At 45.3% G+C, this 25,639-nt stretch overlaps 3 protein-coding genes across 10 annotated transcripts; 2 read left to right on the top strand and 1 right to left on the bottom strand.

The window, feature by feature from the left end:
* On the bottom strand, positions 1 to 3,794 carry elof1 (elongation factor 1). 3 transcript variants are annotated; one of them, XM_006631494.3, is made up of 4 exons: positions 3,693 to 3,794; positions 2,158 to 2,280; positions 1,624 to 1,694; positions 1 to 850 (listed from the first exon to the last, which is right to left on the bottom strand). In XM_006631494.3, exons 2-4 carry the CDS (start codon positions 2,271 to 2,273, stop codon positions 786 to 788), a joined length of 252 nt encoding a protein of 83 aa, XP_006631557.1. In that variant the 5' UTR covers positions 2,274 to 2,280; positions 3,693 to 3,794; the 3' UTR covers positions 1 to 785. The 3 variants fall into 3 exon arrangements, with proteins under 3 accessions (XP_006631557.1, XP_015204612.1, XP_015204611.1); XM_015349126.2 differs by lacking the exon at positions 3,693 to 3,794 and adding an exon at positions 3,442 to 3,558; XM_015349125.2 differs by lacking the exon at positions 3,693 to 3,794 and adding an exon at positions 2,931 to 3,272.
* A 1,186-nt stretch (positions 3,795 to 4,980) lies between these two features.
* Positions 4,981 to 15,044, top strand: tmem205 (transmembrane protein 205). The gene is made up of 4 exons (XM_006631493.3): positions 4,981 to 5,122; positions 8,716 to 8,826; positions 11,220 to 11,383; positions 13,018 to 15,044. Exons 2-4 carry the CDS (start codon positions 8,727 to 8,729, stop codon positions 13,318 to 13,320), a joined length of 567 nt encoding a protein of 188 aa, XP_006631556.1. The 5' UTR covers positions 4,981 to 5,122; positions 8,716 to 8,726; the 3' UTR covers positions 13,321 to 15,044.
* A 1,596-nt stretch (positions 15,045 to 16,640) lies between these two features.
* pld6 (phospholipase D family, member 6) lies at positions 16,641 to 22,364 on the top strand. Of its 6 annotated transcripts, XM_069195848.1 has the most exons (5): positions 16,658 to 16,739; positions 16,840 to 16,950; positions 17,050 to 17,153; positions 18,608 to 19,074; positions 22,065 to 22,364. In XM_069195848.1, exons 4-5 carry the CDS (start codon positions 18,654 to 18,656, stop codon positions 22,301 to 22,303), a joined length of 660 nt encoding a protein of 219 aa, XP_069051949.1. In that variant the 5' UTR covers positions 16,658 to 16,739; positions 16,840 to 16,950; positions 17,050 to 17,153; positions 18,608 to 18,653; the 3' UTR covers positions 22,304 to 22,364. The 6 variants fall into 6 exon arrangements, with proteins under 6 accessions (XP_006631688.1, XP_069051949.1, XP_069051947.1 ...); XM_069195846.1 differs by lacking the exon at positions 16,658 to 16,739 and having other exon boundaries at positions 16,747 to 16,950; XM_006631625.3 differs by lacking the exons at positions 16,840 to 16,950; positions 17,050 to 17,153 and having other exon boundaries at positions 16,641 to 16,739.
* The last annotated feature ends 3,275 nt before the right edge of the window (positions 22,365 to 25,639 follow it).

Here is a 25,639-nt window from a genome sequence, read left to right as displayed (position 1 = left end):
TAAACTAAAAACTCCAATCCCCTTTAATCACGTAATTTCTGTACAAAATCAGCTGTGGGTTTTTAAATTCAGAATAGTCCTAGATTTGCTTCCACAGTTTAACATTACAGTCCAGCAGCGCTGATCATTCGTGTATACAAAAGCACTGGGTACAAGACTATTCTACATCATGATCTGACAATCAGTTGTTTCATATTGCGAAGATAATTTATTCAACATCTGTTTATCACACAAAGAAAACTCATATTTCACTTTCTGTACTTAAGTTGATGGTAATGGTAAATGCCACCAATGAGTCTGCATGAGCCTCTCTAGACAAAAGGCATCTTTAAAAAAATGAAAATGGACCATTCACTCACAGGTAATTCAGAGATACAAAAGAAAAGTAAAAGTAATGCATTTTGTTTAAGACTTAAGAGAAACTAATGATTACACAATTTGGCTGATTTTATGGAATTACCAAAAATCAAAAGCACCTCATTTACAGAAAATATAGAATTTGAACTTTGTAAAAACATTCTAAATTGCAAGGCTTGCCTACAGTAAATGGCTGTTAAGCCATGGTTTCCTCAAAACTCTTTTTAGTTCGCTACTGGCTGAATCCAGTCCTGCAGAGCCACAGGCAAGAGCGGAATTTACAGTAACAACTGAAGGTCAGGGGCAAGTTATTAACCCCAGTTGACAAGTTCAGTTTTATAATCATCTGTGAATCTCTCTCCCAGACTGAAATTCAGAGCTCTGCAACAGTTCCTTTTTTCAGGACACACCCCCTCGTCCAGGGCCTGCTACTGATTGGCTGCTTCGCAGGCGTCTATCCAATCGCTGTACACATCCACAGGTTCCGAGAGATCTGATGACATCGTTAAAGAAATGGACTGATTTTATTCCCCCTCCCATTCCAGATGTAGAAATCTGGTAAGAAAATAGGAACTGACTGATGCCTCACAGGCTTCTCTCGCCACCAGAAGATAAGCTTGTTGAGTTAATTAAGGTCTAATGCAATCCTCTTAAGGAATATCTGATACTGGATGGATGCCAGTCAGGTAGCCTACTATTTCTTGTTGGACACCATCATGGTACAGTTGTGGTTTTTGTATATTTCAAACAAAAGGAGGCAGGAGTCCCTGTCCTACTGATCCTACCTTTACCGTCGAGAGTACAACTGGGGAAACCCAGTCACAGCTAGTGACATGACGCAGGCCCAAACCTCAAGAGAATATAGACTGCACACGGAGCATGAATGAAATTAAGGGACAAACTGAACATCAGCACCTACTCTTTTAAAGTCCCTTCTAACCTGATCTGTTTCTCATGTGAAGGAAGAGTACAAGGAGGCTTGGCAGTTTGACACACAGCAAGGTTTGTGTTAGAGCTGGAGCCTGTACTTCTCCTTACTCAAAGTGCCACCTAGTCTCCTAGCTTCGATCTCCGATTCAGTCATGATGCTACAATCTGTCAACCTGCTGATCAGGATAGGAGAACCGCTATCTACTCTAACTCCAGCTGGATTTAAAAGGTGGCAGAGTTTCTCTGCACTGGTGTATCCCGTGCAGACTGGCAAAAGAGACTATCCAGCTCCTGTAGAGCACAGAACAGACAGATGCAGGTGTTTGTAAAGGATACAGGTTATAGGGGTCTGGAACTCTTCTAAACAAACTGTACAGGATATGATCCCGGTGTTTCTACTTCGTTCCCTGTGACAGAGAGAAAAAAAATACAGATATCCAGAAGCATGCACACAGACAGAGCCCCCGAGAAGACATGTCTGTACATCTCCATTTAAGACACTGTTCTTCTCTACGAGGACACACTAGTACACTATTACACTCTTCGGTATATGAGATCCATCAACGTTAATTATTGACTGTCTCTCAATCAAGGGCAACCCCTTGGATTGTAGTGTCCTGACTTGTGAGCAAGAAGACTGTCAAAACATCTTGCTAAGTTGCTCCCCTGTTATGTGTACACATAACCTTTCCAAAGCTGCACGCAAGTACAAATTTCCTACCTTACCTCCAAGCTGCACCCAAAAAAAAGGGATGGTCTGAAGCATAATAAATACTTGCTCTAAAAATGATTCCTGACAAGTCATTCACTCAGGGACCCTATCTAAGACACTCTAGGACTGGGCCCCCCAGCAGTAATGCGGATCCTTACATTTTCACGTCACAGGACTTCTCGTGGTTGCAGAAGGGGCAGGTGAACTGAGTGTCCAGGTTTCCAGTCATCTTTTTCTTGGGAGGGGGCTTTCTCTTCGACTTGCGGCGGCCCATTTTCTACCTGGAGGGCGGAAAAGACAATCAGCATGCGAGGCTGAGCACAGGAAGTCCCAATCGGGGACAGCAGGAAGTGAGACAAGGCCAGTCCACAGAATCTCAGCATCTTTGGGCTTTTGTCCCAAGTCCATCAGGCGTTTAACCTGGTTTCTTACTTTGACTTTGTCTACAATTAAGTCTTAGCTTATTTTACTTTTAAGACTTGTTTTCTTTATTGAAAAAAATAAGTATTTTTAACAGCTGGGTGCTTCAAACACTTCAGTAAAGAAACTGTTCCCGCAAAACAGATCAGAGCCCAGTCAGAAGCACTGCAGGCAAAGAATTAATTTGACCATTTAGTAACTGGAAATAAGATGGGAGCCACGATTTAGGCTTGAGAAGAGCCGAATATCGGTTGGGCAATTTTTATACAGCAAAGGCAGGAACCCCACCAGCCTCAAACTTCCCTTATAACGACAATATCGGGGTTCCTAAACTCCCCATTTGCCAACCCCATTAACACAACACAATACATTAATGGTAGGCGAGATAAGTGGTCTCCCACGTTTTTTTTAGAACAGAGGAATTTATCAAATGATTCGCCTATACGTCAAGGCATAGATGAACCCCAGTTTTCTCTGGGCCCCATCATTAAACTATTGCACTCTTCAATACCTCTTTATCCATTACATCCTAGTTTTTCCCCCACGATGTTTTGAAAGAGAAGGGGATCATCTGGGAGATTTGTGACGCGTGGGTACACCCTGTATCCAGAACTGTGGAAGCACAACTTGAAAAGCGTGTCCTCTACTACCTACAAAACAGGGCGAAACTCGTTCTGCCTCAACACAGTAAGATACGGTTCGTGCTGTTGCAACCGATACTCCACGAACCCCAAAAGCGAAAAACGAAATCCGACTGAACCCAACAAAAAAAAACAGTTGTCCGGATATGACAAAGAATTTAACGACGGATTTATTGTATCTTCATGTTTCTACGCTCTACGTAATCGCCCGAGCTTCGTCTTTAAGTGTCTGCTAGGTAACCACAACGGAAGAAAAGCCTTGTAAATTGCGCTCATTTCAAAGATTAAACTGCAGTAACTCATTAAACATTTCAGCACTTTCCACAGGAGCTGTGCGACCTAACGACCATGTAGAATAATTTGAGCCATCGCATTACTTACCACTGAATAAGGAAACAACTGAATTGATAATTTCACTGAACAATTAATTGCTAAAGCTCATAATCTAAAACCGCTCACATGGTGTTTTTTATCTCGTCGTGAAGTCCCCAGCTGCGATTCTTTGGGGATCACATATTACTCACCCTCGTTCCCTAGTTTAGCTATTTACACTTTTTCGCTCTTTAATTAAACGCCGTGGTCGACGACAGCCATTTTTTAAAAACAATTAACGTAATTAAAAAAGTGATTACCTTATCACGTCTACCTAATCTTCCCAAACACACGCAGCCTCCACAAACAGGAAACTACATCTGATTCCGGAAGTCTTCGCCAAACCTTTAATCTGATTGGTCACCTTGGTAAAACCATCTGTGTTCTGATTGGCGCTTCGACCTGTCGATTATTTTGGATTCCTCTTCCCTTTTTGTTTTCCAGTGAAAACCTTCGCGCTGCTGGTTTCGAGAGCCGATTGCGACCTCAAGTGTTGATGTGGGTGATTGTTAACGGTGAACTTGCTTACTGTGTGTCTGGGATGTATAAAAGAAGCACTCAGGTCGTGGTCTCGCTTATGGGCTGCACATTATCCAGATGTTTGCTTCATCCACGATGTATATTATGCCTGGGAAACACGGCGTGCACAACAAGAATACGCTTTTTAGACTCGTTGAAAGTAAAACTATTACCTCCAGGGCATTGCTCCTGCTAAAAAATGTCGCTTTGCTGTACAATAGAGTTTGTCACTTGTATTAGTAATACAGTATTAGTAATCATCCCAGTAAAGGGTTTCTTATTTGTTTTGTAGCACAGCATATTCAGCTGTAGCATTTAAAAAAATATTATTCAAGCGTTAGTATGCCCTGTATATTGGAGCACAGAGTCAACAAACAAACTACATTTATCAGCAGGGTTTTAAGGAGCGCACTAACAAATCCATCGCTATTAAACGATGGTAAGAACAGAAGTTGATAGGCAAACGTTGCAGAGAGAGGAGACCATTCAGATCCATCTCGTTCATTGGGTTGCGCTAATTTATGAATCCAAGGCTCTCGCCCACAGAGACGATCCCTTTGAATCTGCTTCACCATCGTGGATGGGGCATTTGTTAATACTCCGCGATTAAGGGTCCAGCTGACTGAAATGTTTTCATAGTCTCGAATCAGTGCGGTTCAGTCAGCGTACTGGTCATCCCACCTCGTTACTAGTTTAATTTAACCAGTTTATCAACTTCTTCCCGCTTTCCAGGGGTTGTTGTATTTACGTACACAGACAGATTCTCCAGGACCGGAGCTAGACGACATTGACCTAAATTAAAGAACGTGGAGAAGCAAGAATAGTGAATTGTAATACTTCTGGAAACAAAGCCAAAGAAAAAACGTTTTGGAAAAGAGGAAGTCTGAGTCCTACGAGCCACCGTATGGCATACCTGAGGGGGACGTGTTTATGTATATTAAGAAATTTGTTTACGTGTATGATTGGCTCCTGTGAAGAACGGCTCTGTTTAATATTCAATCTAAAGAGATTTGATTCGTTAATGTTAGAAGGCGGCGGGGGGGTAAGGGTCCTATTGTTGAAGTAGGTGAGGGTGCGCGGGCACGACTCCTGCAGTTTAATGTCCAATTTATATCTTTAAAAGACTTCTGCCGACGAAAGAAAGACATTTTTATAAGTTTACAAAGGACTGGTAAGTATTCTGTTAAACTCAGTTGCTCCTTTATTTTACGGTTGGATTGTCAATTGTCTCACGTTTTTAAACGTTTTTTTTTAATTAAAAATGTTATCAGTCTGATAACAGTGTGTCCAAGAGGAATTAGACGCAGATGTATTGCAAAGTTTCGTTTCTGATTTTAATTTTATTCCTATCCGAGGGACTCGGTTGTCATTAGCTGTCGGGATAGGCGCCTTATTATCCTGCGAGTTAAAAAAAATCGACAGATCACGTATGCCTTTCTAATAATTTGACGTAGAGTGTACCCAAAACTGTGTAGCCCGTAATTAAGAAATGACCAGTTGACAACTGTAAACGTAAGATTCGAATGGCACCAAACAATTTGTGATCTAGTTCAGGGAACTCAAAGTCCATACTGACCCGGAATTCTTCCAAACCAAAGGCAACCGTAAGGCAACCGTCCAATCAGTAATATTGACCACAACACAAAAAGTGTATAACTGAGCCTGTTGAACTGAGTTTTTTAGAACAACGGAATGCGACCTCTCGGTGGTGGTGGCGTTGTTGTTAGGATTTTAACACGAGAAACTGGGCAGGAAAATGATTTTTGTTGTTGTTGTTGTTAAATCACTAAGCCTAACTTAATCCGTTTCTGTTACTGAAGAGAAACCACATTTTTTTTACAGTGACTGCAACGGTGTCGTGCTGACTCAGCTTTGCGACGCTCGGTTTCACGTATACGTTGCATTCATTGCCTTTGCTAATAAACATTGCGCTCTGTTTGGGTCTGGGCTGACGGAGCTTTCCTTTTGAAAGGCGAATAGACGCCCATTCAAACTGTCGTTTTCCTTTAGAAGATAGTAAAGGTTCGACAGCGAAAATACACGTGCACCTTTCAACAAAGAGCAGTTATTCGGATCGATTACAAGCGAGAGGGGGCCAGTCAGTGCATCTAGCCCGTGTGGTGGTTCATAGCTAATTTATGCAGGATCTCATCCAGCTGTTTCTTGAAGTAAATGAGGAAATAAGCGCATCGGCTCCAGCAAAATGGCTGGGCAGCTTTTTCCACTCTCCCACCACCCTTTGTATAAATTGTTGCTACCTGCTCTCAGCTTCTAATGCTCTTCCCTGTAGCTTTCACTCATGTCCTCTGGCCTGTGTTTGGCTGTTCATCCAGAAGAAGTCCTCTGATTTCTTGTACTTGTCCATGTAGTCTTCTCTGCTCAAGACTGAAGATACTCAGTTCCTCCATCAAGCCTGTGCTGAATACAGAAGACAGCTGGTTTTGTCCCATGTTATTCAGGCAACACGCTGCCACCTTAGTCGAGGCTGCACCTTAAGAGAACGGTACCTGTTCACAACACGCACACAGCTGTTTTCGTGGTCCGCATCCCCAGGCGCTTTGCTGGTCGTGATCACGGGAGAAACTGAGTTTCTTATCTCCGGGAGGTCAGGCTCTCTCCTGGCAGAAATGGCTGTAATCAGGAGCTGTCAGGTGTGCTTGAGCCTTGCAGCACTGCTGCCCCGTGTGTCCCCTTCAGATAGGGCTGGCGTGTGTGTGTGGCATGTGTCAGCACGAGAGGCACACAAACGCACCAGCAGGGACCCCAGCAGGCTTCTCGAGTCGCTCAAAGTGTATAATCCTCCCAACCCCGCCGAGATCCACCTCCTTTGCAAGCGTCTTGGCTCAGCAGCTCAGAAGGGTGGGGAAAAAAAGTCCTCCTATGTTCTTTTGGAGCGCTTCTGCTTTGGCACGGTCACTCCGTGTGTCCGAAGGTGCCTCACATTCTGTGACTTGAACCGGAAAGTGAGAGTGATAAGATCACTTTATTGGCCATATACAATTTCTTGCGTTAGGAAGTTGTCTTTTCACATACCCCAGCTTGCTCTCCATGAGACGCACAGACGGGGAGAGAAGCTGGGGGTCAAAGCACAGGGTCAGCCATTTATACGGCGCCCCTGGAGCAGCTAAGGTTCAGGGCTCAATTACTCAGGAGCCCAACGGAGTAGGATTCCTCTGCCAACCGTGGGATTTGAACTGGCAACCTCCCAGCCACAGTCCCACTACACCGCCCTTTTATTTTTATGGCGGTGCATGGCAAGGTTATGGGAACAGGTGGGAGGTGAGGTTTGGAACACACTGCCCAGCCACTTTCCCAGCCTCAAGGAAAGCTCTTACTCAGGTTGGGGAAAGACCTGAACGGTTTTAATCTGGGAGCAGAAAAAGGAACAAGTGGGTGGACCTGATCCAAGTACGAAAGACCCTCAAAGGTGCTGACAACATCAGCCCAGCAGACTTGTTCAGTATTGGCAGGGAGGACACACTAGACAGTCATAAGAGAGAGTCGGGTAGCAGTGCATTTAATCTGAGAACAGGAGCAGCTTCTTTACACAGAGTGCTGTGGGATTATGGAACAGGCTGTTGTTAAAGACAAAGCTCTGGCTTCTTACAAGAAACAGCTGGATGAGCTCCTCTGAACAATTACCTGCTAACTACCAGACGGGGCTCTCCCTGTTTGTAACATTCCTCTGAAGTGCTGTTTGTTGGAGCAGATTGCCTGAGATTCTCCTGGGAATGGCAGGCCCTTGGGCATCGTCTGCCATGCAAGCTAGCTGGGGCTCATACCTTCGGATCTGGCCATTAACAATCTCCTGCTTTACAGCGCCCCTGTTTAATTCTAATGTTGGATGCCCACACATGCTGGTCTTTGCTCAAGCCCAGCTCTCAGTTCCACAACTGGATGCTTAAAGGGGAACTGCGAGGCTATTTTTATATTTTGGGTTTGAAAAGAATCTGCATTGATGAGTGCATGACAATAAAAGTAAAATGTACACATGTAATATGTTAAACCTCCAATTTACATCACGAAATAGATGACATTTCCAGGTATGCACAGCACCATGTTCTGTGATTTAGAGCGAGGCAACAAAACCTCTGGTGAACTGAAGCAGTCCTATCGCACTGTAAACAATTATCTTTTAATCCAGTAGAAATATTGCTCTTGACTTCGAGACGGTTTTGCCAACAAATACTACTTGTCACCTCTGAATGCAGATCACATGGGAACATTTCTCCCGTGAAATGTCTGCTGCACACCCTATTTTTACCTGCTCATACATCACATTACATCGTACAGTGACTAGTGAGCAGGAAAGGCTGCATCACGTCGCAATCCATAGGAACTCAAAGCGAGTTTGCGACAACATGACAACTTGTAGACCTTTCACAAAACTCATAATGTTGTGCTTAATCTGAAATTTGTGTCATTTTTCTGTAACATTAATGAATTGAATTTGTTACCAAGATTTAATAACCGGACTGAGAAATTGGGACTGCAGTTCCCCTTTGATGGTCTTGATGACAGGATTAATATTTTCTCTTGAACATATTGGAGGTTGCCTTCCAGCGACTGGGTGTCTTAAGTCAAGTCTTGGAGTAGACAAAAAGTCAAATCTTCCAATGAAGCCACTCGTTGGTTCCATTGAGGCTTCAGTTAGGCCGTGAGGGGCTGCAGGCGGGGGGGGCTCTCCCAGCAGGACTGGGAATGGCGCTCCGCGGGACACCCGCCGCTGTGACGGACCAGGTGTGCTCTCGTCCCGGTCCGCAGGGACGACGGCCATGGCGACTGAGGGGGAGCCCACGGAGCTGGTGAAAGTCTTCCACCTGCTGGTCTTGTCTGTGTCCTGGGGCATGCAGATCTGGGTCACCTTCGTCGCAGGTGAGTCCGGCAGGGTGTGGGAGAGCTGCGCTGGACTCCCTGCTGCTGCATCTTTTACTTTTGTGTTGCAGCACAGAGCTGGGGACAGATAGTGATGTGCTGGAATGAGCCCATATTGGAATAGTTATCCCAAATGTGAGAACTACTCTGTAAATAGTAGTTTAGGGGTAAGTAGAAGCTTCTATGTTCTGGGCTACATGAATATTATATATATCATGTGACACCTGAAGAAGGCTCCACGGCCGAAACGTTGTGTTCTTTCTTCTTTTTTTCAGCATGGAATAAACCTATTACTTGTTCCTTTGCAGCCTACGCATGCTGACGCAGCTACCCACCTGAACTATTATATATATCAAGTAATAGGTTTATTCCATGCTGAAAAAAAGAAGAAAGAGAACACAACGTTTCGGCCGTGGAGCCTTCTTCAGGTGTGAGAGAGACAGGGCAGTAGGCAAAGGTAAAGTAGCGGGAGAACAAAGGTTGAGAGGGAGGAGGAGTGAGAGGCGGGAGCAGGGGACAGAAAGAGAGGCCAGCTACCCACCTGAACTATTATATATATCTGTCTGTTTCACAGTTCTAGAAAGCAGAACCAGATAAAAGGACTATTTCTGCTAAGTGTGTGCTAAGTTAAGGCAAGCAGCCACATTCTACTGAAAAAGCTCAAGCTATTTAACATTCCCATTCAGAGTGCAGTTCAGTGTGCTGTTATTGTCAGAAAATTGAATATATTGTTCCTCTTTTTTGACACTGTGTTGTACTTTGATGAGGGGCACAGTATCTGGAAGGTTTGTCATAGAAAATGTGAACTCTCTGAACTTTACCTCAGTCTTTTCATGTTGATAAATTAAAAGGCTTCCACACTACACACACTCTTTCTTTGGGATGGGGAGAGCCCCCCGGGATCTAAGTCCTTGTTTTCAGCTGATTATTCCCTAATGCCACAAAATAAGTGTCTTTGGGATGTTACTGACACAGGACTCCCAAAAAGTGTTCAAATAAGTAATTGAGAAATCAGAATCTGCCAGTTGGAACAAATGGCAATATGAGGACAAGCTGATTGCAGATTACAAAAATAAAAGGCACAATTTTATTAATGCAATAATAAAACGTATTTACACTTGTTTTGCCTTATCATGGAATGTATGAATCAACCTGCTGAGGTATAATAACAGGGTTAAGATACAATAAATACTGTATAATCATTGACCTATCATTTGCCAAACCGGCTTCCCGCAACACCGTATGGTATAATGCGGAGTCTACCAGCAAGTAACGAGCGCAAGGCAGGGTACACCCTGGATGGGACGCCAGTCCATCATAGGGCAAGTGGAAGCCAATCATACATGGGGACAATTTGGAGACACTGTAAAGGCCAAGGGGGAAAATTTGGCTAGGACACTGGGATAACTCCCTACCCTTATTGAGAAATTCCCAGGGATCTTTAATGACCACTGAGAGTTAGGACCTCGGTTTACATCCCATTTGAAAGACGGCATCCAATACAGTATAGTGTCCCCACCACTATACTGGGGCATTAGGACTCACACAGACCACAGGGTGGGTTCCCCCTGCTGGTCCCACTAACACCACTTCCAGCAGCAACCATAGCTTCCCAGGAGGTCTCATACTGACCAGGCTCAACCCTGCTTAACTTCAGTGGGTAGCCAATCATTGTATTTTGAGAAATGTTTTAATTTATCAGTCTCGCACAAAATCGTACATTTGACACACAAGCAAATATCCAGTCATTATCTTAAAGTAAATGTTATCAAGCACGTGTTTGGAATAATAGAATCATTATCAAGTGTTGTAATGTGCAAACAGAATTACACCCTTGGCCAGGGTGATCTGAGGAGAGTTTTTAAAAGTCCCGCTGCTTAACATTTGACATTTTGTGGTGCTGACAAAAAATCCGACTGCATTATGAAAATCCGCAGTTTCAAAGTAAAAAAGTGGGGCAGCATTCTGTGCGGGCATTCCAGTGCCCTCAGTCGGTGAATTAACTTTCAACTAACTTTGTTCCAGCTGAACTGGGGCTCTTCAGGACCAGAGCTGGGGGTACAACATGTGTGGTTCGACTGACCATTAAACAGACCCGTCTCAGGTCACTGGTTACATAGAAGCTATGCTTTATTTTCTTTGGTTGCCTTTTCACTTCTTTCATCAAACGTGGCCTCGTTTTCCTCTGATCTTATACATGACGCCTTCAAGGTGTCCTCTGCAGGCTGGCACCCAGCGTCACTGGTTTCTTACCAGCGATTCCGTTCCTGCGTTCCCTGGTTCCCTGCCTGAGCTTTTGGGTGAAACCAGAGTAGCCCCCCTGCAGAAAAAAACTGAAAGTGAGAAACCAAGGTGGCGGCTGAAATGTTTGAACTCGATCGGTCTCTGTGCAGGGTTTGTCCTGGCAGCAGGAGTGTCCCGGCACACCTTCGGCCTAGTTCAGAGCAAACTCTTCCCCTTCTACTTCTACGGCCTGCTTGGATCTTCCTTTCTCAACCTTGCTGTGTATGCCGTCTACCACCCCCGGGAACTGCTGGATACCCACGAGGCTGTGCAGGTGAGAAAGGGGGCATGGGATAGCTTTCCTGCCCTTAGCTACTGTAATTACCCAGAGTGCCGTGTCTCATTGGCTTTGTGTAACTGACGGATTGCCCTGTGCAGTGAGAAAGTTCCTCCTGGCCACAGTCAGGCAGACCTCCCTGGAGAGACGGTTCTTCAGCTACTTAGCTAATTAAAGGCAGAGCAGCTGTGTGTTCCCTTTTAGAGCCTTTTAAAAGGAAACTGTATAGCCCTGATGTGCCAAAAGAGCAACCACAACATTACTGAAACATCTGAAAAGGGCTGGGCTTTTACATTCTTTTGTTTTTAAGATCTCATCTGATTTTTTTTTATCAGCTGGGAAAATTCTGTCTTCCATCTCGGTTACCAGTCCTTAAAAACTTTCTAACGGCCCTTCTCCCACTGGGGTTGGGCTGCTGGGCTTTGACAAAAGCAACCAGGAACAGGTTATTGATCAGTTTCACGGAGTGTGTCTTTTTAAACACATTATAGCACCATGTAGTTGATCTCATCTGAACACTCCTGTTTTCTTTCAAGTAATGGCGTGCAGTAAAAATGTTGGTGATTTTACTGGCCTGCTTTTGTACAGGTGTACACACTCTTTAAAAAAAACAAACATCTGAAGTGTTTTAAATCTACAAAACAAGCTGTGACTGTCCAAGGTCAGTCATGATGTTCCCAAAAGATATGGGATGGTGGCCATTTAAGTTAACAATTTACCTGCAGGTCCTTTTTCCCAGCCTTTTTCCCAGTCTTGAGGTTACATAGGTTGAGACTTCCAAGATTTGTTTTTTTGGTACTGCATCTGGATGCATTCTGGATGTAGAGCTCCTGTATTTCTGACCGTGCAGAGCCGGATGTCCTTAACAACAACTCTTGACTGCTACTCTTCTAATAGTCACGTGATATGGTATAGATAAAACCTCATCTCAAGTAGTGGGAGTTGGATCTTGCTGCATTAGATATGAACTGCAGTCCAGAGAGTCTCTGATCAGAGTGATCTAAACCTACCCGTTGAGCTGCTTTGAAAACCTAAACAGCAGTTTGTACAGGTCATCTCTCTCTACATCAATTTCTCCATCCAGCTTTTTAACTTTATCAAATCCTGTCACCGCAACATGGGGTGACTGGAATTTGATCAAATAGCAACTAACAACTGAATGAGCCACATTATGTTTTCAGGCAAATATCTGTAAACAAATTGCTGACTTTCAATGCAATTCCCAGTAATTTGCTTAAGTGAATAATTAATAATCATAACTAGAGGCTATGTTGCTGTTACTAGATCCTGTGATCAATGCATCTGATACAAAGAATGATTCTGACCAATTAAGCCCTGCATGGATTTTTAGATGCAGGCTGGGCCACATAAGAACAATTAGAAACAAGAGGAGCCTGTTTTGTAATTGATGTTGATGCTGTTGGCTTCGTAGCTGGGCAGTGTGTTCCATACTCCCACAACCCTTGGTGCAAGGAAGTGACTTCTGTCCTCACTGGAGGATACAGTCCAGCCATGTCTTGTAAGAAGCCAGTGTATCAACTTCGACAACATGGCTGGTTAGCTTGTTCTATGCTACCCCTGAGCTGGGCGACTTGCAAACGCGCACTGTGTCCTGTTGGCTGTCTCTCCAGATGGGCCTGTTCTTCAGTGCCGTGGTGCTGGCAGGCCTCAACGCTCAGTGGTTCAGCCCGGCTGTGGCCGAGCTGATGCTGCAAATGCAGGAGGTGGAGCGGGAGCACGGGCTGGGGGCCGAGGTGGGCGTGCGCTCCAACAGGGAGGCCTACAGCAAGCTGCGCGAGCAGGACCCCAAGTACAAGAACCTCAGGACCTCCTTCTTCCGCTACCACGGGCTCTCCTCCCTCTGCAACCTCCTGGGCCTGCTGTGCACCGGGATCAACCTCTGCTACACGGCCCTCAACCTCCGCACCGTCTGAGACCCCAGAGATGCTCCTCCAGCGCTGAGTTTAGAGGCACCTTCCCATGAAGCAGCTCGTTAAGACCTGTAAAACACTATCTGATTGGGTGCAATAATGTCATTAACAATCCAGATGGAAAGAAAACCAGCAAAAAAATGTGCCCCTTTTATAGACCCTGAGGGTAGGATCTTCCATTTGAAGGTTCAATTATGCAATCAATGATCTATTGCATTATTAAGACACTGCAACATTTTGTAAGGACTTGAGCTAGAAAAGCAAATGTCATCTTGATTATGAAGGACCACAGTCCTGCAGAAGTGCCTTTTAAAGAAAATGAATAGAACCTTGTTTGCATATCGGTATGGTCCATTTCATGTTGTTATGAGCAGTCGAACCCGGGACGGGGGGAGCTGGATTGGGGCTTTAATTTTGATTTCCATCAAAGTTAAAGATACTCTCTGTCCTGCTGTTGTGCTTTTAGGTATGTCTCTGATTGTAGTTTAACAGAGGGGTGGTATTGTTACCTAGGATGGGGCCCCGTGTTCAATTCCTGGAGTGCTATCTGTGTAGAGTATGCATGTTCTCCTAGTGTTGCTGTGGTTTCCTCCGGCTGCAGCAGTTTCAGCCCACAGTCCAAAGCCGTACTGTGTATTTTATGAAAATATAATTTATTACAGCAAAGTATACAAGTCTTACAAAGAACTTAATGGGCAAGTGGCCATTAAGGCTGGATTCGCTGAACAAAGTCCCTCCAAACCTCCTGAGTGGTCCCACTTGTTGCAGCCCATTCCATGTCTCCAAATACCTGTCCTGGCTCTGAAACTGTTAGTCCGGTTTTCGGCAGGAGCGCAAAGTGACGGGTGTCCATGGCCCACAATCCTTTGACATGGAGGAACCCCACCTGGCTATGCCTCACTTCCTTCTGCCTCCGAGGTTTGCAAGGATCCCTTGCTCCCGCTCTTTGTTGTGCTGGATGAGAGTGTTCCTCACGCTCCACAGACCAATCCAGTCAGTGCCCGCCCCAGCAGGAAGCGGTTTTAGCTCCCTTGCTCTCTAGCTAAAACACCCCCCACTTCCCCAGTTAAGTCCCTTGTTTCTTGCTCTGCCTTGTCAAAACCGAATCAGAATGGCAGAGCAGTCTAAGGTGCTGCGTTAAGGTCGCAGTCTCCCCTGGAAGCGTGGGTTCGAGTCCCACTTCTGACAGTGAATCGGCTTGTGGGAAATTGTGTGCCTTGCAATGAACTGGTGTCCCATCCAGGGTGTGTCCTGCCTTACACCTCGTTGTTTAGTGTAATAGGCTCTGGCTAACCCCCATGACCCTCTACTGAATAAGTGGATTAGAAAACAGCTAGATGTCTACTTTAAAAGAGAAATACAGAGTTACAATGTTGCTGCATTGGTCCAGTGACTTAGATGTTGCATGGAGGTACATATTCAGTATGTGTTTTTTATTCTTTTATGTAGTATGAAATGGTCTGTTCTACAATGGATTTAACATTTTACATGTTTCTGACCTTAAAGGTTTGGAATGAGCATTTTATGGGATGCACCGATTAGTTTCTTATAGGCACAGTCTGGGTTTTACATTTGAATTGCTTTTAATCCTAGCCCCCTCGTTAAAAGCAGGGTTTTAATTTCTGTGGCAAAGTGTTAAAGTGTTTTGTTGTGTTTGCCACACAGGAGCCATTGTGTTTTTGAAAGAAGAGATTTTTTTCTCCAATAAACACGCTAAGCTGTTTCTACTTCTCGTGTGGTGTTTTATTAAGGTGGCTTATCTAAAGCAGGAGTCCCCAGTTGTGCTACAGGTATCAGCAGGTTTCCTAGGTCTCTCCAACGCCTCAGCAGTGGGAGAAGCTGTGAACTTGGTCCCATCAAGCTAGTTCAGGCTCTCCAGGACCAGGAATGCTCACCCCAGTGTCTGTCTTCATTCTAGCGCAGCTCTGTTACTAAATCAAACTGACTTGCTTAATCAAACATACATGGGTTTCAGCTTTTCAACCATCAAGGATATCAAGTTCAATTCAATGTTTTATAAGCATCTTAAATTCTCGTTTTTTTTAGTAACTGAAATTCTTTCTAGTTCAAATACGGTAAAATTAAGTAAGAATTCAACTGGAGAGAAAGCCATCAGGCAGTGGGGCTACCCAGCTTCTGGTGATAGTTAAGTTATGTGATCTACAGCCTTGTTCCTGGAGGGCCGGTGCATCTGCAGCCATTCAAGGTCTCTTTTAGCTCCTGCGGTGCTGGGAGAAGCTGTTAAATTGGTCTGGTTAAACTAGTGACCAGCTGGTTTGGCTCGTTAAGAGTTGTAATGGAACTGGATTCACTCTGAACCAGGTTTGAACACCCTTACATGACCAGGACTAGGGCTTTCTGATTATGGTTACCAAGTAGCAGTCAAGAAAAGTTCCACTGACACTTGTCAAGTAGTAGCCGGACCTTAAGTTAAAAGGATTCATTGCTTTCTGAGTTCAGAATGATCTTTTATCGTTGTGAACTGTACGGATTTGGAGCAGTACACTGGTGATTGCTGTATGCTACATTACTTCTCCATTATGTTGAAATACCTCCTGGACCTGACGTCTCATCTTAACTGCGGGGGCAAATAAACCAGCAATCTAGATAAAATGACAATCCGGGCTGAAGTAGGCGGCAGAGGGCCTGAAATGCGAGTTAAAAACGGGCGCTGGGTTTTTAGCAATCTGCATCACCTGTGGGCTCCGAATGACGAACTAGTGAGGCAAAAATGCTCCGGCGGTCGTAATATTAGCGAAGTGAAACACAGCTCGTATTTTGCATTTTCTGTAGTTTTTATTTGGGAAACAGAATCGGTTTATGGTGCATTTAAAGGGGTATCACGTAATTTAAAAGTATACATTAACATTTAAAAACGACGATTCTTATCCACATTGTGTATTTCTGTAACTTCGTCAAAGAAAGCTTTGGTGAGTATTCAGAATAGTTTTGAGGGAAAATGCCAATATAAATGGATATGAAGAATGTTATTATTTAATTACGTTTAGTATGTAGGCATGTAGGTGTTATTAAAGGTATTTAAATTGTAATCTCGCCACTCACATTTTGTTGAATAAAGTGTTCGTTTTTGGGCTTGGAAAATCTGTTTCAATTTAGAAAATGTGTTACCGTTTTACCTGCAGACAATATAAAGAAACCTCATAAACAATACACGTACTGCTGTGAACAATTTGACTTCAAACGAAATTAATGGCGTTATGTCTTATTATTTTGCACGAATGGGGTTTGATTTTGGCATCTACAGCACGTGTTCTCAAGCATTTTTACGTTTTTCATAAACCGTCTATTGAGAACAAAAGGTGTCTTCGCTAGACGAGGTGTTCCTCGTTCTCTCGCGAGAGGATGAACCGTTCACTCAGTGTTGCGTGAAACGCGTTCTGGACGGTTTGGATACGATCGAGGTTTGTCAAAGCTTCTTATTTCGCGTTGTAGTCTAAATTATTTTGACCAGGAAAAGGACAATATTCACCCGTAATCTGCCTTTGCAACATTTTTTGATAGTTTCCGTCCTGTTCGTTCGTTTTGGGTACCCCTGTTGACGTGAAAATCTGATTCGCGCGCAGTTTGGAGGAGGCGATTTCAGGATATCTCGGATGCTGCCCCATAAAAAAAGTTACGCCATAAAATATTTTTTTTTTTTGGGGGGGGGGGGGATACTGTATTGTGCAAATTCATTCCAACTGTTAATCTTGCCTTCGTTTCACTTTTCAGTTTTTTAATAACTCCAAATTGAAGATGATAATTTATCGTACTTCTGTACGAGCTTTGAACGTTGGTTAGGTGGTCCTGCTGAAAGACAGCCTGTTCTGTTACAGGTATTTTTACTTTTACTGTGACTTCTTCATGCTCCACTAAATTAACAGTATTATCATCATCAGAGAGACTGCTCATTCCTGGTCAGGGTCAGCTCGGGACGCAAGGTGCCTGCCTGCCCATCACAGGGTACACAGCAGGCGCACTGGCCTACAGGATCAGTCCTAAAATGCCAGTCAACCTTGACAGCTTGTGGAACCTTCCTTCAAACAGTGAATCCATCCCTCCAATTTCTAACCTTTATCCAATACAGGGTTGCAGGGGAGCCTGTTCTGGCAAGCAACAAGCACCCACATATACCAGACGGGACACCAGTCCGTCACAGACACAAGCATGCACACACTCACACCAGGACCACGTTCACCTACCAGTATGTCTTTGGACTGTGGGAGGAAGCCAGACACTTGGAAACCAAGTGAACACAGGGAGAACATACAAACTCCACACAGACAGCACCCCAGGTACAGAATTGAGCCCAGGGCCCCAGTCCTGTGAGGCAGCGATGCTGACCACTGTGCTACTTTACCAACTGAAAATGGGAGATTGTGAGAGAAACTGCAGTTGCAGGGAATATGCACACTCCACACAGAAAGGTTCCCAGGCTGGACATGAAAGCAGGATCAAAGAGTTGCATCCAAACATGTGTGACAAGTTTAAATAATGGGGGGGGGGTGTTTTCTGTATACAATAGATTTTATGAGTTTGGATTAAAACTTTTTCTTTTCTTTTCCTTTATAGCTCTTGCCTGTCTCTCGTTACTTTCCAGTATGTTTGAGATCTCACAATCATCCTTACTACAGCACTGTTCCCCACGTTCCTCATGGTCAGCCTCACTGGTGTCCTACTGCGCCATTCCCATGTTCCTCATGGTTAACTTCACTGGTGTCCTACTGCGCTGTTCCCAGGTTCCTCATGGTCAGCCTCACTGGTGTCCTACTGCACCGTTCCCAGGTTCCTCATGGTTAACTTCACTGGTGTCCTACTGCACCGTTCCCAGGTTCCTCATAGTCAGCCTCACTGGTGTCCTACTGCACCGTTCCCAGGTTCCTCATGGTCAGCCTCAATGGTGTCCTACTGCACTGTTCCCATGTTCCTCATGGTTAACTTCACTGGTGTCCTACTGCGCTGTTCCCAGGTTCCTCATGGTCAGCCTCACTGGTGTCCTACTGCACCGTTCCCAGGTTCCTCATGGTTAACTTCACTGGTGTCCTACTGCACCGTTCCCAGGTTCCTCATAGTCAGCCTCACTGGTGTCCTACTGCACCGTTCCCAGGTTCCTCATGGTCAGCCTCACTGGTGTCCTACTGCACCGTTCCCAGGTTCCTCATGGTTAACCTCACTGGTGTCCTACTGCACTGTTCCCAGGTTCCTCATGGTCAGCCTCACTGGTGTCCTACTGCACTGTTCCCCAAGTTCCTTACAGTTAACCTCACTGGTGTCCTACTGTGTTCCCCAGGTTCCCCACAGTCTTGCCAGGCACTGCTGTAAGAAGGAGTGTAAGGATGTCTGTGATTCACTCTGTGAAGCTGTTGGGAATTGGGATATTGGTTGCCATCCTGAGCCTGGAAGGCTTGAACTGGCTCTACTTCCGCCTGCGCCAACGTTGCTCTGGGCGTCCCCTGAAAGAGGTCCTGTTTTTCCCCACCACAGTCACCTGCATTGAGCACCTCTTTCAGCCCCATCCCAGGGTCTCCCCTTGCCTCTGCCGACTGCCCCATGGCCTGGAGACACCCTTCACCCGCCTGCTGCGCCACCTGCTGTCTGCCCGTTTCACCTTGGACCTCTGCATCTTCGCCTTCTCCAGCCAGGAGCTGTGCCGCGCCGTGCTGCTGCTGCACCGGCAAGGGGTAGTGGTCCGCGTGCTGACAGACAAGGACTACATGGCTATCGATGGCTCCCAGATCGGCTCCCTCCGTAAAGCAGGTAACCCCTCGGTCTGGCTGTTTGGCGTAATAGCTGGCGCTGGCGCGGGCTCTAAGGTGTGTACATTGTAGCAGGCAATCCTTCATTTTCTCGGCTTGCCCCACCCCCTGGCACAAAACGGATCAAGGCAGCTTGTACAATGTGTGCAGGCAGGGCAGCTCCTTAGGTTTTTCCTCTGGACGTCCCAGAATATCACTGGCAGAGGTCAAGGATCAGCTGGAGGACAGGTGCAGCCTCACAAGTGTCTGGCAGGCCTCAGGGGTCACTGCTGCACTGTAAACTTGGGATGCTCTAGTTGACCTGCACCCACTGAATATACTCAGCAAATTGGATTCCATTGGCCACGGTACCCAAGGTCACAGTTGGCCATCACTGTGCTCTTCATAAGTCTCTTCTGTTTTGCATGATGTGATCTCTACTGAACTTGCCAAGATGTTTTTTTTCCCCAAAAATGTTTTCAGCTTTAAAAAAAAGAAAACATAATTATGTGTCAAGCCTGTACCGGTTTGTGGGTTTCAGAACTTCTTTCGTTCAGGTGTCTGGAATGCGAACTGGAAACATGCCCATCAATGAATGCTTAATGTCGGAGTGTCGCTGTTACTCTGGCCTGTGTCTGCACGTTGTTGAGAGCTGTTCAGACAGTGATAAGGCAGAAGTCATTAGGAAAGCAAGCTGAGATGAGACTGAAAAGTGTTCTGTGTACAACAGTACACCTGCAGCAGGGTGATCATGAACCCAAGAATGGAGTGCAGATACATTAAAAAGGAGATAATTAAAGCAGCCAGTCAGCTTTACTGGTTAAGAGCTCAGTTTAAGTAAAAACCAGGAGAGACGGCAGGGAGGGGGTACAATAGGACCAGGGTATTGTTATAAAAGAGGAAGGCAATTGGTCCATTTTAGTATAGTGAATCCTGAGATAGATAGACTGTGGGGTCCTGTTCTTCAGCATATTGTCCTTCTTCCAAGGCTAAGGGCATTAGCTATAGTGAAATTGATTCAAACACAAGTGATAGATGTCACTGCAGTAAAGCCATTTATTTTCCAGTGGGCTTAATCAGACACAAGTTCTAGGAAGTCTTAGGGTTAATGGACTAGCTGCATGAGTGTATTACAAAAATGTCTTGATGCTAAATACATGCTGACAAGCTCTGTGAATAGGAAATGAAGATGCTGGATGCTGTTCTGTCCTGCTCTCTCTTTAATTAAGGATATAAAATCAGCACTAATGGACAGCTGGACAGAACACAAGGCAGTAATTCAATCTTGGGGGGAGAGAGACAGAGCTTTGGCTGATGCTTGTGAGTTCTGCAACCTTGAGAGTCCTGCCTTGTGACGTTATTGAAACTTCAGTGATTGGATACCCACCGGCCTTTTGACGCCAGAGTCATCAATCGAGGGGATGACCAGGCCCATAGAGAACAGCCTACCTCCCTTTCCTAGGGCTGGAAAATTCCACTCCCAGCTGAGTGCAAACAGAAGAGATGAGCCAGCTCTGGCCCCATGCGCAAGGGATGTCCAGTCCTGGTCCAGGAGGGCCATCATTAAAGCAGGTTTTCTTGGTCATTGTAAATGTCTGGCTTTTAGAGAACAAGGAAAGGCTTCAGCTTGTCCAGTGAAGCAAATCATGAGTTTGATTAGGTGATCAAGGGCTCGGATGGATAGAAAGCGAGCAACCTTCTGGCCCTCCTGGAGTGGAATTGCACGTCTCTGCTTTAGTACATGGAATTTAGAAACTGTAGTTTGGAAAAGACAAGCAGCCCTCAAACCAGACTTGGGATATCCCAGCTGTAAGCAAAAGCTTCTACCCTTAGGCCTCTTCAGTCTGTGCATGTGTATGTCCCTCCACTTTATCCACGTGGGCAGACTTTGGCCCCCTCAGCCAAGCCGTTTTGGATAAGTGAAGGTCTTGGATCTCTTTGCATGCCCACTACCAGTAATGCCAAACAGTAAAGGAACAAGCAAGGGTTTATTCTGTGCTGAAAAGAGAAGAAAAGAAACAACGTTTCATCTGTGGAGCCTTCTTTAGGTGTGTATGACACACGAAGAATTTGTGCTTCTTCTCTTTTCAGCATGGAATCAGCCTTTCTTGTTCGTTTGCAGCCTACACATACTGACACAACTCCCTATTTGAACTAAGACAAACTGTAGACCCTTAATCCCCGCGGTGTGGTGGATGTGTAAACCATCAGCATCAGGGTGTTTGCTTTTTTTGTCGAGTGCCATTGTAACAGGCCGTAGCTCTGCTCTGCCGTGCCCAGCCAGGATTCGGTCAGGCTCGGAGCAACACCCAACGCCCCATGACTGGGGTGGGTGTCTTTCGCTGCACAAGAGAGTCCTACAGTGTTTCAGTGAGGGCGACGTGGCTTCTGTAACAGGATTGGCAGCAGTTGCGCCGCGCAAGAGCGCTCTGATCTCGGGGAGTAAAGCTCGCAGGTCTTTATAATAATCCTTACGCTTATATAGTGCTTTTCTAAACACTCCAACATCACCAATGTGTAGCCCCACCTGGATGATGCAACAGCAGCCATAGTGCACCACTACACTCACCACTGTCAGTGGGGAGGAGAACAGAGTGATGACACCAATTCAGAGATGGGGATTATTAGGAGGCCATGATGGGTAAAGGCCAGGGGAAAATCTGGCCAGGACGCCGGGGTAACTCCTAATCTTTTCAAGAAACGCCTTGGGATTTTTAATGACCATGAAGAGTCAGGACCTCGGTTTTACATCTGATCCAAACAGCACCTTTTTACAGTACAGTGTCCCTGTCACTCCAGTGAGGCATTAGGATGCACACACACCGCAGGATGAGTGCTCTCTACTGGTCCCACTAACACCTCTTCCAGCAGCAGCCTTAGTTTTTCCCAGGGGGTCTCCCATCCAGGTACTGACCAGGCTCACACCTGCTGAGCTCCAGTGGGCTGCCAGCTGTGCGTTGTGGGGTGATATGGCTTACTGCTCTGACCCTCTGGCATGTCTTCGTGTCTCAGGGATCGCCGTGAGGCACGAGACGGGGGACTTCCACATGCACCACAAGTTCGCCGTGGCGGACCGGCGGCTGCTGATCACCGGCTCCCTGAACTGGACGGCCACGGCGGTGCAGGGCAACAAGGAGAACGTCCTGGTCACCGAGGACGCCGCGTTCGTCCGACCCTTCCTGCGGGAGTTCGAGGAGCTGTGGGACGCCAACGATCCCGCCCGGCTCTCCTTCGGCCCTGCACTGAGCTGAGATGACATTTTCTTATTTCTTAACGGTTATTAAATGGAGCAACCACATGAGTCAGACCGGCCGAATTGCCTCCTCTCGTTTGTAACCTTTCGCGGTGTTCTTTCTTGGTGTAAAACGCTTGTTTTCACTGCCAGTAGCGGAACTTAAGTAGTTTGTTTCAAAGTTAAAATGGATTTCCGTCCTTCCCCTTGGTGTTTCTGTGTTGGTGTTCATGGTTCTGCAGGAATTTTGTGCCCCATGACTTCAAAACTTTCCATGAGCCTCATTCATCACATCTCTCTATTTTTTCCTCCCTGCTCTCGAATGTCCCCATCCCATTCATGTTATGTCAAGGTGCTGCAGTGACCATTCACAGCTGATTCAACCTTTTACTGCTCTTCTAACCCATTGGCTTCCTCATTCATAGGGTGTTTCAGGCATTTAGATGCTTTCTTAATCAGTCAGCACCTCAATATGATGGAGAACAGCAGTGCAGATATATTTTGATTTGTTTGTTTTGTATCAATCTAGGAAAAAATTCAGATTAAATCCAAAAGAGAAGTATCTTGTCAGCATCTGTACGCGATGTATATAACATCCTAGACGATTGAATAGGGAGCACCAAAGAACAAGCATTCGAGTTTTCAAAGTAAACCTTAGTTTACTAACGTAAGTAAACCTAGAGGACGTCTTGAAAATTAGCAGTGAAACACAAACAAATGAAAACGTAAATGGAAACTATGCCACTACTTTTATAACTAAGAACAGTTGGCACTCCTTTACACAAAGGGGTGTGGGAGTGTGGAACAAGCCACCCAGCCATGCTGATGGGGTTGATGCCCTTTCGAGGAACAGCAGGGTGAGATCCGTGGGTTGGTAAACAATGAGCTCCCCAACAATCAATATGGGTCGGTGGCCTCTCTGGAGCTGAAGAAGGCTCCACATCTGTTTTTTCACCACACACTTCACCTCACCTGGCTCTACTGTGTGAGTTTGTATTTTCCCATTGCAGTAAAAGTGGTTCCAGTGCAGTTTGAAAAGTACTTTCCTCCAGCCAGGGAGTCCTGACAAAATATCTGTGATCTTGCATCTCCCTCATCTTGGCAGATAACCTCATGTGTTCTTGCCCTGGGCAGTGATTTTTCAGGTAAAAACAGGTTTTGTGGAGGAAATTAACAAAAAGCACTTTTCCCCAGATGTCAGATTTCCAGCCTTTGTACTTAGCAGATGGCAGCACTGGAAGTATTTTCTTTCAGCTGACCTGGGGGAAGAATCTAAACCGCTCGGTGTGCATGGTCTGTGGTGGGGGTGGACAAAACAAAGTGACAGGCAGGGTATCCCAATTCTGAAACTTCCCATTTCCAACTTGGGGGGGGGGGGGAATGAGGACTGGTCTTTACACACTGAAGTTTAACTAATCCAATGTTTATGAGTTAATATCATTATACTGCGTTTGTATAACGTTTTACATCTCAAAGCACTTTATATAGGAGAAGAGGAACCACTTTATCCCACACTGAAGAAAAGACGTGATCCAGCCACAGATCTCTTTGCTGTGGTGCTGCAGTGTCTCGCTCCTTTGGGCTGAATAGGGGTATTAAAGGGGAACTCCTGCACTATTTTTATATTCCGGGGATAGAAAGAATCGTCATTAATGAGTGCATTTCAGACCACAGTGAGAGAAAGATATAGACAGCAACTTGTAAAACCTCCAATTTATATCACAAAATAGACTAAATTTCCAGGTATGAGCAGTGTCATATTACTTGCTAACTGCATGCAAATCACATTGGAATATTTTTGAGGTGAAATGTCTGCTGCACAATCTGTACATACTCTCTCGTACATGGCTGTAATTTGGTCTTTCCGGTGACTTGTGAGCAGAATGGGGCCAGTTTATGTTCCAGTTCTCCTGAACGCGAGCTCTCCCCCATGACGGGACCAGCAGTCCGTGACCACATGGCGACTAGACTTTCACAAAGATTGGGATTTCGTGCTTCAAATTCAGAATTTGTAACATTTCACAATCCTGTCAATTTATTTCGGTTTGAGAAAGAGGGACTGCTGTTCCCCTTTAAATCACTGTTCTACTACTCCATTACTCTTGCTCACATTGGCCAGTGAAGAAATTTACAGCCCAGTGGGGACCTCTTGTTCTGGATCAATGTGTCTTCAGCTTATGACTGTGTGGTGTCACAGCAAAAAAGAAAACTCCCTCCCAGAAACTGCCTATAACTGCATCATGTCTTTTCTATGCTGTGCTGCCTCTTTTGTGCATTATGGGTCATCCTTTCCACTTGGATTACATTATTTGCTTAAGACCGCTTTCTTGCAGCGGGAGACTTAATCGGGAGACTTAATGTTGGCAAAGGCACCATTAAGAAAGAGCAAACACTCCGGCCCCCAGTGGAAGAGAAAGAGTCTGTTGCAGCTTGTGGGAGCCATAGGTGTGTAGAACAGGATATTAAACAAGAGGAAAAGTCTCATAAAATAAGAACAGGTGGCATAGCCAGCCTTTCGCATTAACGGTGACGCATCAACTTGATCACCACAGGTCTTTGCGGGGGAGAGAATGAGACAGGAAGGCAGGTATGAGATTGTGCAGTAACAGGTTCGGTCCTTTTCCTTTCAGAGAGACAGGCAAGCTAAGACATCACGATGCACCTATCGTGAGGTACAGCAGTTAAAAAAGCAGTCAACCCATGAGCAGATTGGATATTGTATTTATGACTCCTCAGGCTGAGGAAGAACAGAGGACAAATGTGTGCAATATTTTTTCTTAGTTCTGTTTCTACATTATTCTATATTCTCTATATTATTCCAATGCACGTGCCAACACTTTTCAAAGTGTCTAATTATGGCAATATTCAGCCATTCACAGAAGTGAAACCCTCCGGTCACATCTGAGCCAGCTGCTATTCGCATAGCACAGTTTCACCTGGATATTACCAGACGCTTCAGGGCTGTCGTCTTTGAAGGCTGGGAAGATCAGGCTCTGGGGTGCTTGAGCTGAATGAATCAGTCTTGATTATGTTCTGTCTGAAAGCTATTTGAACAGGGTGTGAATGCATTACAGACAGGGAATCCGTTAAGTATCATATTCCACAGCTATGTATAAATACTGTATTGTTCTGGATTAGGGCCTGGATGTGCAGTCCAGCTGTCTCTTTATGCTTTGTAGGGGGGAGTCTGTGTGAGCAAAGATGATTAATAATGATTTTAATGTGACAAGGCTCTTTCCTCTGTGCAAACACATCTTTGTTTCCTTCAAGACAAGAGATTCTAAAATGTACATAGGCGCTGCCGAGCCTGCTGACACAAGATGGAGCCCCCTGCACTGTGGTACTGATGGGTTTG

The sequence above is a fragment of the Lepisosteus oculatus genome, chromosome 11 (genome assembly GCF_040954835.1).
Source record: "Lepisosteus oculatus isolate fLepOcu1 chromosome 11, fLepOcu1.hap2, whole genome shotgun sequence".
Taxonomy (NCBI): Eukaryota; Metazoa; Chordata; class Actinopteri; order Semionotiformes; family Lepisosteidae; genus Lepisosteus; species Lepisosteus oculatus.
The sequence above is the reverse complement of the archived record's forward strand: the minus strand, read 5'-3'. Positions and strand labels throughout refer to the sequence as shown.

Excerpts from the sequence above, each read along its gene's own strand:
- pld6 (XM_006631625.3), top strand. The coding sequence starts at position 18,654 with ATGTCTGTGATTCACTCTGTGAAGCTGTTGGGAATTGGGATATTGGTT. Across the intron at positions 19,075-22,064 it reads CGGCTCCCTCCGTAAAGCAG|GGATCGCCGTGAGGCACGAG; the intron begins GTAACCCCTCGG and ends TTCGTGTCTCAG.
- elof1 (XM_006631494.3), bottom strand. The coding sequence starts at position 2,273 with ATGGGCCGCCGCAAGTCGAAGAGAAAGCCCCCTCCCAAGAAAAAGATG. Across the intron at positions 1,695-2,157 it reads AAGTCCTGTGACGTGAAAAT|GGAACGAAGTAGAAACACCG; the intron begins GTAAGGATCCGC and ends TCTCTGTCACAG. Across the intron at positions 851-1,623 it reads GTTCCAGACCCCTATAACCT|ATCTCTCGGAACCTGTGGAT; the intron begins GTATCCTTTACA and ends CGATGTCATCAG.
- tmem205 (XM_006631493.3), top strand. The coding sequence starts at position 8,727 with ATGGCGACTGAGGGGGAGCCCACGGAGCTGGTGAAAGTCTTCCACCTG. Across the intron at positions 8,827-11,219 it reads CTGGGTCACCTTCGTCGCAG|GGTTTGTCCTGGCAGCAGGA; the intron begins GTGAGTCCGGCA and ends GTCTCTGTGCAG. Across the intron at positions 11,384-13,017 it reads ATACCCACGAGGCTGTGCAG|ATGGGCCTGTTCTTCAGTGC; the intron begins GTGAGAAAGGGG and ends CTGTCTCTCCAG.